Source organism: Mastigoproctus giganteus, chromosome 5 (genome assembly GCF_048544385.1).
Source record: "Mastigoproctus giganteus isolate SK-2022 chromosome 5, ASM4854438v1, whole genome shotgun sequence".
Lineage (NCBI taxonomy): Eukaryota > Metazoa > Arthropoda > Arachnida > Uropygi > Thelyphonidae > Mastigoproctus > Mastigoproctus giganteus.
In genome coordinates this window covers 35,834,160-35,849,730 of record NC_143579.1, presented here as the reverse complement: position 1 = coordinate 35,849,730, position 15,571 = coordinate 35,834,160, and the positions used below count along the sequence as shown (strand labels likewise).

The following is a 15,571-nucleotide window of genomic DNA, read 5'->3' as shown; positions in this document are numbered from 1 at the left end:
GTCTTATGTAGCATCAGCCAAAAAAAAAACCATCTCATTTCACCAAACCACTTTGCTTCAAATGTTTGTCTAGTTCTGCCTTGAATCTATTTAAGCTATCAACTTCTATAACGACAGATGGAAGTTTGTTCCAACAATCAACCACCCACTGTCTAAAGGCAAACTTCCGCACATCTATCCTACAACTGTCTTTCCTCAATTTGAATTTATACCCTCCCCTGAGTCCAAGGAAACTCTCATAATTATGGCTAAGGGTTTACTTACTTCCTTTGCTGCTTCCTTTAATATAACTGGATAGATCCATCCACTGCACAATTTCTCCTCCACTTTGCTCTCAGTTATTACAAAATCATCTAGCTCACTGCCAGAGTTTAATTTACCTCTGGCATTCCCCTCCCTGAATAACTCCTCATATGTGAATGTAGATTCAAAATAATCATTTAGTTTGTTAGCTACCTGAGCAGGATCATCAATAGATGAACTATCAATATCAAGTGGACCAATCTGATTCATCCCCTTCCTTCTAGAGTTTACATAAGTAAAGAAGTCCCTACTGTTTTTCTTTTCATTCTTTGCCAAAAGATTTCTTATCTGCCTTTGCCTGTCTAATCTCCTTTGTGACTGATTGCAGACTACCTTATATTGACCATAGGCAGTTGTATCTCCTGATAATTTATATGCATCCCATGCATTTTTCTTCTCTGCCACAGGTCTCATTAGTTCATCTGACATCCATTTAGACCTAAACCTTGAAAATATTTCTTAGTTGGTATGAAAAGCCTAGTAACTTCCAAGATTAATTCTTTGAATGCTTCCCATTTTGAATTTGCTGTTGGCGACATAATTAGTTGGTCCCAACCTACAGAATTTAAATACTGTCTTAGACCACCACAGTCACCTTTACGAAAGCAAAAACCCTTCCCATTACCCCTAATGGTAGTTACCTCTTTGAGTAAATCCCACTTCAGCACTGTGATCATTGCCACATAGGTGTTCCTTTATCTGCAGATTTGTAATGCATGAAGAATCACTACTGATAATCAGATCACGAGTATTACTCCCTCTAGTTGCCTCCCACACATGCTGCTGTAGAAAACAATTTCAAATAAAATTTAAATTTCAATACAAAAATATAACCCTAAACTTATATCCCAATGCAGTTATAACACTATATACATATATATATATATATACACTGTGCTGCCAATTTATTAGGTACAACCCACCTGTGTTGAGCCTCCTTTAGCCTTCAAAACAGCCTGAATTCGTCTAAGCATGGATTGAACGAGATGCTGAAAACGTTATCCAGGAATGGAGTACCAGGCAGACATGAGTGTGTCACGCAGTTCCTTGAGATTCGATGGTGATGTAGGCCTGCAGCGAACAGCCATTTCCAGCATATCTGAAAGATGTTCAATAGGATTGGGATCCACGGACTGAGCGGGCCACTGCAGCAAAGAAAAGTCATTGTCGTGTTCCTGGAACCATTCCATAGTGATTCGGGCTTTGTGCACCAGTGCATTATCCTGCTGGAAGTAACCATCTGACTGAGGTTAAACTGTCAACATGAATGGATGCACTTCGTCAGCAACGATATTTAGGTTTGTTGTTGTTTGGTTTTTAGGAGCATTAGCAACTAAGGCCATATTGCTCCGGGATATGCGGTGGTCATTCCCTGACCTTTCCGCATCCGCCGTATTTGGTGGTGATGGGCTCGAACCCCGATCTAATCAAGAAGTGTGTGCTACTCACTGCTGCTCCTTCCCACCTGGCTACGGAGGCGCTAACCGATATTTAGGTACGATGTGGCACTCAGACGTGAATCTATGGGTATCGATGGACCCAACGGGTGCCAAGAAAACATTCCCCACACCATAACACTGCCCCCATCACCTTGCACAATAGTCGTCAAACATTAAGGGTCCATGGATGCGTGTTGTTTTCATCAAATTATGTGCCTTCCATCAACATGATTCACCAGGAACTTAAACTCGTCAGACCAAGCAACTGTTTTCCAATCCTCGATAGTCCAGTGCTGGTGTTGCTGTGCCCACAGGAGGTGTGCTCTCTTGTTCTTCATTGACAACAAAGGTACACAATGTGGCCGTTGGCTCTTGTAGCCCATTCGCAACAAACTGCGACTAGTGGTTGTTGTTGTTGTTGTTTGGTTTTTAGGAGCATTAGCAACTAAGATCATATTGCTCCGGGGATATGCGGTGGTCATTCCCTGACCTTTCTGCATCCTCTTTGTTTGGTGATCAAGGGCTCAAACCACAGTCTAATCAAGAAATGTGTGCTACGCACTGCCGCTCCTGCCCACCTGGCTACGGAGGCGCCGCGACTAGTGGTCCACTGCGATATTTTGTTCTGCGCACCAAGGTTGTATTCTGAAGTGATATGCGACATTGTGGCTCATCTGTTTGCTTACACAATTCTAGCCATCCTCCTCTGACCTCTCTCATCAACAAGCAATTTTCTTCCACAGGAGTGCCACATTAAGAGGATGTTTTCTGTTCGTTGTGCCATTTTCGATACACCCTTGAAACTGTGGTGCGTGAAAAGTTCAGGAGAACTGCAGTTTCAGAGATGCTTTGTCCAGCATGTCTTGCACTTACTACCATGCCACATTCGAAGTCTGCATTTATATCCACAACTGTGGCCATTGACTTGCAACGTTGTGGGACAAACCATTTGTGTGCACGGCAGGGGTATACCTAATAAAGTGGCAGAACAGTGTGTATATATATATTTCAGTATCGAGTATTATCTCCAAGTTACGTTACATGACTTCCGTATCTCCTATCAAGTTATATGTTTTAATTACATTTGTAAAATCTAAGTCATTATATGTATTTAGTTAAAAAGTACAATTTAATTGACAATGAAGTTTAATAAGATTAATAAATTTTACTGATTAATTGATAATACATTACTATACTAAGCTAACAGATTTCTAATACAGTGCTAAGTGTTTCGCCATCCAGTTTTATGTTAAACCTTACGCTATCTAGTGCGGGATATATGTTGTATCATATAACAATGGCAGCAAGTTACAAACGGTAAATCTACGGACAATAAGTATTGCTTAACTTTCAAAATCGCACTATCTAAATTAAAAATAAACCAAGGAGCTTGACTAGGTCTTTAAGCTACTTATAGAAAATAATTTAATGTAACAATTATATACCTGGGCCAAGAAGAGTTTCTTTATTGGCACAGTGAGATGCTTTCTAAAAGGCTCAACAAATGTGGAACTAAATTGAAAGAAAAACTGGAGAAAGCCATTACCAACAATCCTGTTTTTCAGAAAGCAGTGTCAATCAAGCAAATATCTAGAGGTACCAGTGTAATTCTTCCACATATATCTCCATCACTGACATCATGCTACATACAATCTCTCTCTCTCTCTCTCTCTCTCTCTCTCTCTCTCTCTCTCTCTCTCTCTCTCTCTCTCTCTGCTTACGAACTAATTCTATCTGATAAAAGGCACCGACAACTTAATAAAATTATGTATTATGCAGTGAAAATGTGAGTTTACATTGCATAACATTACATTGCATTGCATATCTTTGTAAAAATATATTCAATATATTTCGACAAAGATTTGAGAAGAAAAAGAAATCAAATATATTTAATTTCCTTTTGAAAAATATACAAAGTTTTTAAAGCATATTTCAGCATTTTTAATGCATACTTTGTTCCTTATTAGAAAAAAAAAGATGCACATATAAATCTAGAAAGAATCACACTAGTGCTATAGATACTTGCTGACTGACAGCAACACAAGTGTTATTTATTAAATGTTTTGAGGTTCCCTTCTATGTCAGAGCCTGGGTGCTTTACATTCCAGTGTATCCCATTTTGGATGCACCAGATATAAAACACCTGGGCTAAAATCTTTATTAACGCCTAATTATCATCAGAAAAGGCACAAATGGTACTCTTGAAAAAACAATTGCAACGTTAGCCATTTTACAAAGGTATCTTAAAAGTTTCTGGCTTACCATTTGAAAATAAAGTATAATTTAATGTAATATTTAATTAAAAACATTTACATGCATATAACCCAATTTTTAGAATAAACTGTTATGTTTTTAATGATGTTGTAATGAATTGCCTTAATTTTCTTGCTAGTGAAATTTCATAAGCAAGCAAATTAAGGCAACTTCTCCAGAGGAATTCTCTTCCTGCATGCCAAGGCTTCTGGTCACATTGCTTGGGTAACCAAAGAGACAATCACTTATGTTATAAATTATTGTTCACCCCATCCTGTTCTCCAGACATGGCCCATTTTGGTTACTATCTGCTTCTTGCACTGAAAAAAAAAAAAAACATAAAAGAATGACATCATGGTCAAATGATGATGTTATTTGTGTGGGTGAGAAATGGTTAGATGGTCAAAACATTGGATTTTATATAAAGGATCTAGAAAAGAGAGAACATACATATTGTGCTCAGAGAAGGCTATGTTGAACAAAATTTGATTCATTTCCATACTGCTTCATATTTTCTATGGTATGCTTTCAAGTACCCCTTATAAATAACATGCTTTATAACATAAAAGAATGCTAAACTATCAGGAAAATGATTCAGTTTACAATTTTTTTTTTTTTTTATGAAACTAAGAGCAAACTATTGATGCCTTTTTTGTGTACCTTTCCATTCAGTTAACTGCTAGTTCAGTTTTTTTTTTTTTTTTGTCTAATTCATAATAAAGATCGCAATAATAAATTTGCTAAATTTTCTGAAACTGACTGTTGTTTTCTTACAGTTTTGTATTCAAAGTTCTAATAAAATCTTCCATCACATGTTGTGCTTCTTGCATTTTAGCAACCTGCGCACTATTTTTCTTCTTGGTAAAATTGGCTGGATATTCTGGAAAGTACCTGTATCAATAAAATAATCATATGAAAGATGAATATATTTTAATAATATTTCTGCTATTAATTGTAACATATATAAGTTATAATATAGTATGGTTATGATTAAGCTGCATCACTTTGAAAACCAAAGAGAAAATGTCTTATTGCACAAAGATAAAATTTAGAATGGGCAGTAGCTGGACTAAGGAGAAAGCAGTTACATGAAGGAAAAAAAAAATATATCCCATAAAAGTATTAGCAGGGGAAATGGAGCTGTACAGATGAAATGTGCAACTTATCGTCTGATGATTTGTCCTTCAAAGAGTAAGAATGAATGATAACAAAGCAGACGGAAATTAGTATGATTTGTATTGTATGACTGTGCATTGTTAGTTAAGCCCTATTATCAAAACAATAATAATTCCTTGGCTACTCTTGAATTCTGCTGAAAGAAAAGACTGATATGCATGGGCTTCTGTAATAAAATTGGTTATGCAACAAGATACAGACATTTGAATATGTGAGTAGTTTTTCTGCATGCTATGGCAAAGAAGGAAATTAGTTTCTGGGGTTGTTGTTTATCACACTGCCATTTGTCTGCTGTTGGTAGAATGGTTGCTACAAAACTGAACCTTTCATGGTCAACAAGGTCCTGTAAAGTGTGTTAGACTGGTACACAATAATCCTAACTCCAAGTAATTCTGGGATGTGTTTGGGATTTTGCTCTTCATTTTCTAACTAGAATGGAGGTAGACAATATAGGTAACATTGACATATTCTATGAAATTAACAGAGCACACTTCCAAATAAGCCTTGAATTTTCAGTTATGGAGAACATCACATCCAGATATCAACAATGAAATTCTACTGCATTCCTCTCATGTTACTAGGTAGTGTGGTTTCACTGCTGTGTTCATTATAGAACTCTTACTTCCGCTCCTGACCACTCAGCCTCCGTAGCCAAGTGGTCAGGAGCGGGAGTGCAGTAGCACACACTCCTTGAGTTGACCGGGGTTCAAGCCCCTGACTTCTGAATACGGTCGATCTGCCAACCTACACTGGACCAGCGTGGCAGATTATGGTCCATTTCCCTCAGCATGAATTGTTGAGGAGGCTTCCATCCTGCAGTGGGTTGATAATGGCTGCACTTTACCTTTTTTTTTACTTTGAGGGGATTTAACTATATACAGGAAACCCTTGATTAATGCAGTTTTAAACAATGCGGTTTTAATTAGTGAGCAAAATTTTTTTGATACTATCCCCTTAATATATGCGTTATCAAATTTGATTAGTGCGCTGTTTTTTTCATGCGGTGCTTGGCAATTCACAATGGCGCCTGAAGCGGCAAATACATGACACGCACTCACCAGGGTCTTCTAACTTAAATGAATGGGAATCGACTCCAAAACGCTCGACAGCAGCACCCCATACCACTCTGAAATTGAAATTTGCTCTGGTAACTCATATTCTTTTATTATTAATATTAAACTTCTTTAATATTACGATATTAAAGAAGCAGTTGAGAACATACACAAATTGTGGGAAGAAATGACGAACAGCTGCATGAGAGCAGTCTGGCAGAATCTTTTGCCGGAATGCGCAAATGATTTTTGCGGTTTCATTAATCCTGTCAACAAAGTTATTGATGAAATTACTACAATTGGAAAAGACCTCGGCTTTGAGGAAGTAGATTCAGAAAACATTACAGAATTATTGGAATCACATTCAAAAGACTTAAGTAACGACAATCTTCTTGAAATTGAGCATCAACATGCATTCAAGGAAGAAGACGAAAATGAAGCAGAAGAAAAGCAATTTGCTCCCAAAGAAATTTCATTCAAAAAACTTGAACTATTTAATACACTTTAAAAAGCAAAAGAACTCATACTAGAGATTGATCCAGATGCAGAGAGAAGCATGAATGTTCGTCGAGAGTTAAATAAGCAAATTGATTGTTATCGCAAAATCATGGAGGAAAGGAAGAAAGCTACCACTGTTCAATTAAAGTTAGATAAGTTTTTTTGCAAAAAATAAAATTTAAATCATACTATCTTTTTTTAAATTTATTCCTTAATAATTTAAGAACTATGCAGTGCATTATAGGTACGTATTGAGTAAGAAAATATATTAGCATTAGCAGAGGCATATGATGCAAGAAAGCAAGCTTATTCAGCATCAGCCAAAAAAAAAAAAAAAAAAAAAAAAAACACACACACACCACTCCCATTTCATCCCTCCGTTCGTTCGAAATACCTGTCCAGTTGAGCTTTAAATTTGTTTAGGCTATCAACTTCAACAACAAGTGATGGAAGTCGGTTCCACCAACCAACCACCCGCTGGCCAAAGGCAAATTTCCGCACATCTATCCGACATCCGTCCTTCCTCAATTTGAATTTATGCCCTCTGAGGTGATTATTCTGAGCAAGATGAAGAATCCCATTGGCATTGAGCATGCTCAAACCATTCAAAGCCTTATACACCTCTATCAGATCACCTCGCCGGTGCCTAGTCTCCAGACTCTGTAATTTGCAAAACTTAAGCCTTTCTTCGTAAGAGCAACCCTTTGTTCCATTCACTAATCTTGTTGCCCTTCTCTGTACCCGTTCCAGCAGCTCTACATCCTTCTTGAAATGAGGCCTCCAGACCTGTATACAGTACTCAAGATGTGGCCTAACCATTGCCTTATACATGGGAATAATCACCTCCTTATCCCTGCTAGAAAAATTCCTGTATATCATTGACAAGACACCATGAGCTACTCTTGCAGCTCGTCTGCACTGCTCAGAGAACTTCATATCTGCCTGCACAATTACCCCCAGGTCCTTTTCATTCTCCACCACTGTCAGTGTAATACTGCAGAGTTGATACGTTGCTCTGGGGTTACTGTTTCCCATATGTAGTACTTTACATTTGTCAATGTTAAACTTCATTTGCCACCTCTCAACCCATCTGTTCAACCTTTCCAGATCCTGTTGCAGCAGCATAGCGTCAGTAGTGTCCTTAACAACCCTGCCAACCTTTGTATCATCTGCAAACTTGGACATTAAACTTGATATCCCATCATCAATCTCATTCATAAACACCGAAAACAACGGACCCAACACTGAACCCTGAGAAACTCCACTAATAACATTAGTCCACGTTGAGTAGTGTCCATTGATTACCACTCTCTGTCTTCTGCCACTCAACCATCCCCTTATCCATAGCAGCAATTTGCATCCAATGCCACACTGCTCCAATTTGTGCAGCAGTCTTCCATGTGCAACGGTATCAAAAGCCTTTCTAAGATCCAAATATATAATATCAAAGTTATTCCCTGCATCCAGTTCTTTTGTGACATCATAATATCCAATCAAATTGGTCAGGCAAGACCTGCCCTTAACAAAACCATGCTGCGTCTGAGCTATAACTGAATTCTTGTCTAGATGATCCTGCAGTGCTTCTTTAACCAGTGCCTCCATTAATTTACCTGGAACAGAAGTTAAACTAACAGGTCTATAATTACTTGTGTCAGCCTTTGATCCTCCTTTGTGAATTGGGGTTACATTTGCACATCTCCAGTCTATGGGTACCTCCCGAGTCCAAAGAAGCTCTCATAATTATGGCTAGGGGTTTGCTTACTTCCTTTGCTGCCTCCTTTAATATAACTGGATAGATCCCATCCACCCCAGGTGCCTTTTTTATGTTTATCCTCAACAATCTCTCCTCCACTTTCCTCTCAGTTATTACAAAATCATCCAGCTCACTGCCAATGTTTACTTTACCTACATCATTCTCCTTCCTGAATAACCTCTCATGCGTGAATGTAGATGCAAAATACTCGTTTAGATTGTTAGCCACCTGAGCAGGATCCTCAACTGTTGAACCATCAATATCCAGTGGACCAATCTGATTCATCCCTTTCCTTCTTGAGTTTAAATATGTAAAGAACTCTTTTCTGTTTTTCTTTGCATCCTTTGCCAAGGATTTTTCGTAGTCTGCCTTTGCCTGCCTAATCTCCTTTGTGACTTGGTTACAGACCAACTTATATCTATCATAGGCTTCCATGTCACCCATTAATTTGTATGTATCCCATACATTTTTCTTCTCTGCCACATGTCTCATTAGTTCATCTGACAACCATTTAGGCCTAAACCTTGAACAATATTTCTTAGTTGGTATGTAAAGCCTGGTAGCCCCCAAGATTAGTTCCTTGAATGCTTCCCATTTTGAGTTTGCTGTTGGTAACATCATCAGTTGGTCCCACTGTATAGAATTTAAATACTGTCTTTAAATATGTTTTTACAATTTCATAATTTTCAAGGATTCATTATAATTATTCCCATTGTTTCTTAAGTTTGATTAGTGCGGTTTAATATGTGTGGTATATTTCAATGATTCATTAACCGCACTAATCAAGGGTTTCCTGTATACTATTATAATATGAATCATGCTTGATGCATAATACTGCGATTCCCTCTCCCACATATTATTCCCAACCTATAGATTTGGAATATGACACTGGGAGAGGAGATCACAGATTTAAGCTAGAGGTTACTACTATCACAGATTTAAGTTAGAGGTTGCCAGTGTTTTTAATGTGGGATTAGATTGCTTGGACAGTGAGATGTCTGATTTGATGTTTCCTGAAGACCACATAATTTCCCATATGTATACAGGCAGTTCCCGCTTCACGAGTTATTTTTTTTCAAGTAGCAACTGAGAAAATATGAACATTAACTGCAATAAATTAATGTTAAACATTCGTAGGTCTTGTCTGACCAATTTTATTGGATATTATGATGTGGTCACAAAGGAACTGAATGCCAAAAATAATTTTGATATCATATCCTTGGATTTCAGGAAAGCTTTTGATACTGTTGCACATGGAGGAATGCTGTACAAATTGGAAAGGTATGGCATTAAGGGTAAGTTGCTACACTGGATAAAGGGATGGTTGAGTGGGAGACAACAGAGGGTGGCAATTAATGGACACTGCTCTTTGTAGACAAATGTTATTAGTGGAGCTCCCTAGTTGGTGTTGGACCCATTGTTGTTTTGTATATTTATCAATGATATTGATGAAGGTATATCGTTTAATGTCGACATTTGCAGATGATACAAAGGTTGGTAGGGTTGTTAACGACAGCAAAGACAGTATGCTACTCCAACTGGATCTACGTAAGTTGGGAAAATGGGCTGAGAAGTAGCAACTGAAGTTTAACATTGACAAATGCAAAGTACTGCATATGGGTAGCGATAACTGAAGATAAACGTACCAACTCTGTGGTACTACTCTAAGGGTAGTGGAAAGTGAAAAAGACCTGGGGGCAATTGTGCAGTCAAATATGAAGTTCGCTGGGCAGTGCAGATGGGCTGCCAGGGCAGGTCATTGAGTCTTGTCAATGATATATAGAAATTTTGCTAGTAGGGACAGGGAGGTGATTATCCCATTGTACAAGGCAATGGTCAGGCCACACCTAGAGTACTGTGTACAGGTCTGGAGGCCTCATTTTAGGAAGGATGTAGAGTTGCTAGAACAAATACAAAGAAGGGAAACAAGATTAGTGAGGGGAACAAAGGAGTACTGTTATCAAGAAAGGCTTAAGTTCTGCAAATTACAGGGCCTGGAGAGTAGGCACCTGCGAGGTGATCTGATTGAGGTGTATAAGGCCTTGAATGGGTTGAGCAAGCTGAATGCTGATGGGATTCTTCCTCTTGCTCAGACTAAGAGCAAGAGGAAGGGGGCACAGTTTCAAATTGAGGAAAGATAGTTGTAGAATAGATGTGCAGAAATTTGCCTTTAGCCAGTGGGTAGTTGATTGGTGGAACAGGCTTCCATCTTTTGTTGTTGTTTTTTTCTTTAGGAGCATTAGCAACTAAGGCCACATTGCTCCACGGGGATATGCGGTGGTCATTCCCTGACCTTTCCGCATCCTCCGTATTTGGTGGTTGCGGGCTCGAACCATCTTTTGTTGTGGAAGCTAATAGCCTAAATAAATTTAAGGCTGAGCTGGACAGGGATGCTGACATTACAAAGAGTGGTTGTGTTGTTCTTCATTTTTGCTGTCTTGTTTCAAATTTATCCCCCTTATTAAGTGGGATAAATTTGAAGGGTGTTTGGAATAAACTCTGTCTTCAGTTTATTGATAATTCTGAAGGATTTCATGAACCAGCAGGATCATACAAAATGAAACAGAAGCAGTCATTAATACTGCTAACCACTTGCAGCTTGAGGTTTGAACTGACATCACTGATCTATTTCAAGCACACAATGGACAGCTCACAAATGAAGACCACCTTGAAATTGCAAAATGTGGCAAATGTTGCTTTTCAACACAGAAAAAGCAACAGAAATTTTCGAGTCACACAATTCAAATTTCGAGCACACCAGAAAAGTTGCTATAGATTTAAAAAACGTGTATGCATGCTAACACGAAATTTATAATAAAAAAAAAATATATATAAAAAGACTTCTTGGAAACAAACGACTCGAAGCATTTCTGAAGAAGAAGACAACTCCTTGTGCTTCCAACAAAGCCAACAATGAGTGTTGAAGCAATTGAGTGACAAACCACCAACAAGTGTGCATTTAGTCAATGATGATGAAGAATAAACATTCTTTAACATTTGTATGACATAAATAATTTCTTTATTATTATAATTTGCTTGATTTTAAAGGCTATGTTTCATTTCTTTGGATAAATAAATCATTGTTTAAGAATAAACTATGGTTATATATTTAACATTAAAGGTCAAATCTCACTGTTGACAACGTAACCCCTATTTTGAACATTACATCTATGGGAAATAAATTCCCACTTTACAAGTTTTTGCTTTATGAGGCGCACTAGGAACAAATTAACTCAAAGTCAGGAACTACCTGTACATATAATTTTTAGTCATAAGTTTATCTGAAAAACAAAGTGTAACTGGGGTAACATAAAAAAACTGGAAGATATAAAATGCAGCATAGGGGACATACTGAGAACATTCTGAGGAAACATAAACAACAACTTACAACATGATTCTACAACAATTCTAGCACTACTGTTAAACTCAATTTGATCTCCATCAGTGGAGATCAAATTGAGTAGTTTGTGACGTAGGCACCATTTATGATCTGAAGAAAACTATTTATGATCTGAAGGGAGTAGTGGTTGCTTGGAGCTGCTGATGCTACTGCGTTCTGGAAACTGTCCAACGTTCGCGTAGCGTGCCGGCTGGCTTCAGTGACGCTGCTGTGGGCCGCCCTGTGGAAGCAGAACGGTCATTCCCTAACTGAATAAACCAGAATGTGGCAACGACGGCTGGGGCGACGTGCAAAGAGCACTGCCGCTGGATTCCATGAAGGGAAGAAGGCATGCGGGCACTGCCTCTGCTTCTTTCTACCACACATAGACCACCTGCAAAAAAAATTCTGTCAACTCCAGTGGATGCTTAAGCAACAACTTATGCATGTCCATGACCAGGCCGTTGGGTGCAAGTATATTAAGACATGTGTCTATCCGGTTATTCTTTATGGAGCAGAAGTCTGGACCTCAACTGCTGCAACGCATCTAAGACGGATTTTTGTAGGCGAATTTTGACTATTGAAGTGGGCCATATGGAAATTCCGGCTTCCCCCCTGCACGAAGGACCATCCAGATGGCAGCATCTCTAAACATCAGACGTCTTCCTGCCATTATCCATGAGAGAAGACTCATCTTTTCTGTAAAAATGATGGTTGGCATTATTTCGGACCCAGACTTCTGGGCTAACTGCGGTTGGAGGATCCCAGTCCCAAGCCTTTGGGCCAATCCAGTCCTTCAGGCCACCCCAAACCGGTTAAAGCTATCCGATCGGTTCTTACCCGTGCAAATGCTGCAGTAAGTATACTCCTTGGATGGCAACCTCTACAAGTTCGCATTGGATAAAAAATACAGGCAGAACTTACTCCATCCACTTCCTTCTCAGAACCACGTCACAGGACATTAGAACCTGCTCCCAAGGACCTGTCCATCACTCCCATGGATCCCTCACTACATTGTTCCAACTTTCTGCTCCTGCTTAGATGACTCGAACACTGTAAAAAGACTGCTCCCTGGAGAATAATTTAACATGATAACATGCTGTTGTGTATATATGTTCATATGTAAATTTTTCATTTGCTTTCCTACACTTGTATAATTAGTAATAATATTTTTTCTCCTATCTCATCCTTGTTTATTACATTGTATTAGCCTTTACTGTAATATTGTATTAGCCTTTACTGTAATATTGTATTAGCCTTTGTAACCTTGTATTAGCCTTTACTGTAAACCCCTGGCTTGTAGCCGTGAAGGGTATTGTGTACAGAATGTACGTTTTGTATGCAATAAAGAGTTCTTCTTCTATTACATAGCTGTTAAATTCTACATAATGCACAGCACAATTTTTCCTTCTGGTGGCACTTTATAGTTTTTTTTTTAACCATTTTATTGTTGTATTTATTTTATTGCATTTAATTATTGTATTTCAGACTGAACCATACTTGAACTTTAAGGAAAAGCACATATAGGAACATGTAGGAGAATATGATTTTGAATATTCACTTCTACAAAATACATTAAATATATTCAATGAAAAGTGAATAACAACACATCCATTGATAAGAGAGCAATTAGTCAATCAGGTTAATAAGTCATTATCAATGGTCCAAGTATGTGCCAAGCTTTCTTCAAGAACTGGAAATGCCAAATACAACCAGAACGATTCTATTAGAAAAAAAGGCTCAAACTCAAAGTTTCACAGGTTCATATGAAAAGCACAGAATACCAACAAAATGAACTGCAAAAAAAATGGAATACCAAGCAAGGAATGATTTTTAGCATCTCACAGTGTAAAAACAATGGGAAGAGCTGCTAGCAATCAAAAACCAATATTTATTGCAATTATACAGGCTTATGACGGAAAGTTATTTCCTGATAACTATCTCCAAAACAAATCCTCTCAATCTCATCCACAATGAGCAGGGCTTAAACAATATGAAGACTAATGTTTGTTTGTTTGTTTGTCATTTTGTTTTTAGGAGCATTAGCAACTAAGGCCATATTGCTCCGGGAATATGCGGTGGTCATTCCCTGACCTTTCCGCATCCTCTGTATTTGATGGTCACGGACATGAACCACAGTCTAATCAAGAAGTGTGTGTGCTACGCACTGCTGCTCCTGCCCACCTGGCTATGGAGGCACCATGAAGACTAATGATGAGCACTAAAAATAATTCGACCTATTCTCTAAAACTTCAAATTATGAGTCTCAAAATATCTTCTTGTAGTTTTTCAAAATTTCACATTTACTCTGTGTTTATGTTGTGCTTATATTTATACTTTAAGTTGATTAAATATAGGCGTTAGAATTTCTCTTCCTTAGTTTACTTCCTACTGGTATAGCATTTTTTTTAAAATGGTATCTCCTTTCTGACATGGCATTTATTCATTTTTTAATGTTAACCCCAAACAAAAAAAAAGTCACTGGAACCTACAGTGCTCTAGCACCATTTAAGGGTTGAAAATACTTGTCAACACTGCACTTCAGTTTCAAAAGCCTGCAATTTCCAGGAAATACAGAAGGAAGGTTGCTCCAAAGAATGTAAGCAGAAGAGATAAATAAAGAAAGAAAAAAAAAAAGTTTGATAAATCTAAAACTGAAGGGTAAATGATTGTAGGCTAGCTGATGAACATGCTCAAGATTGGTCTGGAAAGAAGAGGTAGAATTATGGATGCTAATTCAGAAGAAAATACAGTAATATCCAGAAAAAAAAATGTAGAAGATGGAATGTCTCTATAATAGGAAGTGGAGTAACTTTGTATGACAGACATCATAACTTTTGTTCAACTGTGGGCCAAATGAAAATTGCATAAATTGCCTGGACTGACCTCCTTGTTTACAAAGAATACATTCATTTATACATTCTTGTAATAAAAATATAATATTTTAATATATACTCTACTTACAAGGATTTTTTAAATAACAAAGGTAATTACTAAACCTGTTCATTAGGAATATTACACTTATTAGAAATATTACAATTATTAGAATTATTAGAAATAAATTATTACACAATAGCATAAGAAATGACAAAATACAGTATCTATTAATGTGATTAATGGACCTGGCCATATTTCACAGAAGTGTCAATGTTTGGCAGAATGGTCAAAATGCTTGTCATTGATATATATACATAGGATTAAGTTATTTTGGATGTTGTATAATCTGTCAGCATTTATACATACATACATACATCTAAAGTGAGGAAAAAAGATGAGAGATACAGAGTAACTGAAGGTAACAAACAAAAAATAAATGTAAAATAAGAGATAAATAATCACAAAATTGACAAAATAAGGACTGCCACAAAACTTACAAAACTGGCCTCGCATCATGTGTCAATGGCCAGGACTGCAAGCAAAATAGCAATATGTGTGTTCATTTCAGATGTAAACCACAAGTGAAAGGGTAAAAAGCATAAACATAAATAAAATTGAGAATAAAATTCTGTTAAAATTTGCAAACAAAATCTAAAATTTTCACAAATATTAAAAGGAGGGTTTTTGAAAATGGCTTGTGAACTTTATAGTTGGCAGTATGAAGTCAAGAAATTAAAAACTGGAATTGACAACAGAAATTTCTAAAAACATGACTTATTAGTCCAATCCAAATAAAAGTAAAGAGATTTGAAAACACTAAGTTTTGTAAGTTGCAGGGCAA

The 15,571-nt window shown here is 37.4% G+C and overlaps 1 protein-coding gene across 2 annotated transcripts in view; it reads right to left on the bottom strand.

The window, feature by feature from the left end:
* LOC150085302 (ATP-dependent DNA/RNA helicase DHX36-like) overlaps positions 1-15,571 on the bottom strand; it is a 458,954-nt gene that overhangs the window by 270,596 nt on the left and 172,787 nt on the right. For both annotated transcript variants that reach the window (XR_016546967.1, XM_090373980.1), the window contains exon 11: positions 4,770-4,886. Coding sequence is in view for 1 of the 2 variants with exons in the window: in XM_090373980.1 (XP_090230106.1) it covers positions 4,770-4,886 (117 nt within the window). In the remaining variant the exon portion in view is untranslated. The remainder of the gene's footprint in view (positions 1-4,769; positions 4,887-15,571) is intronic.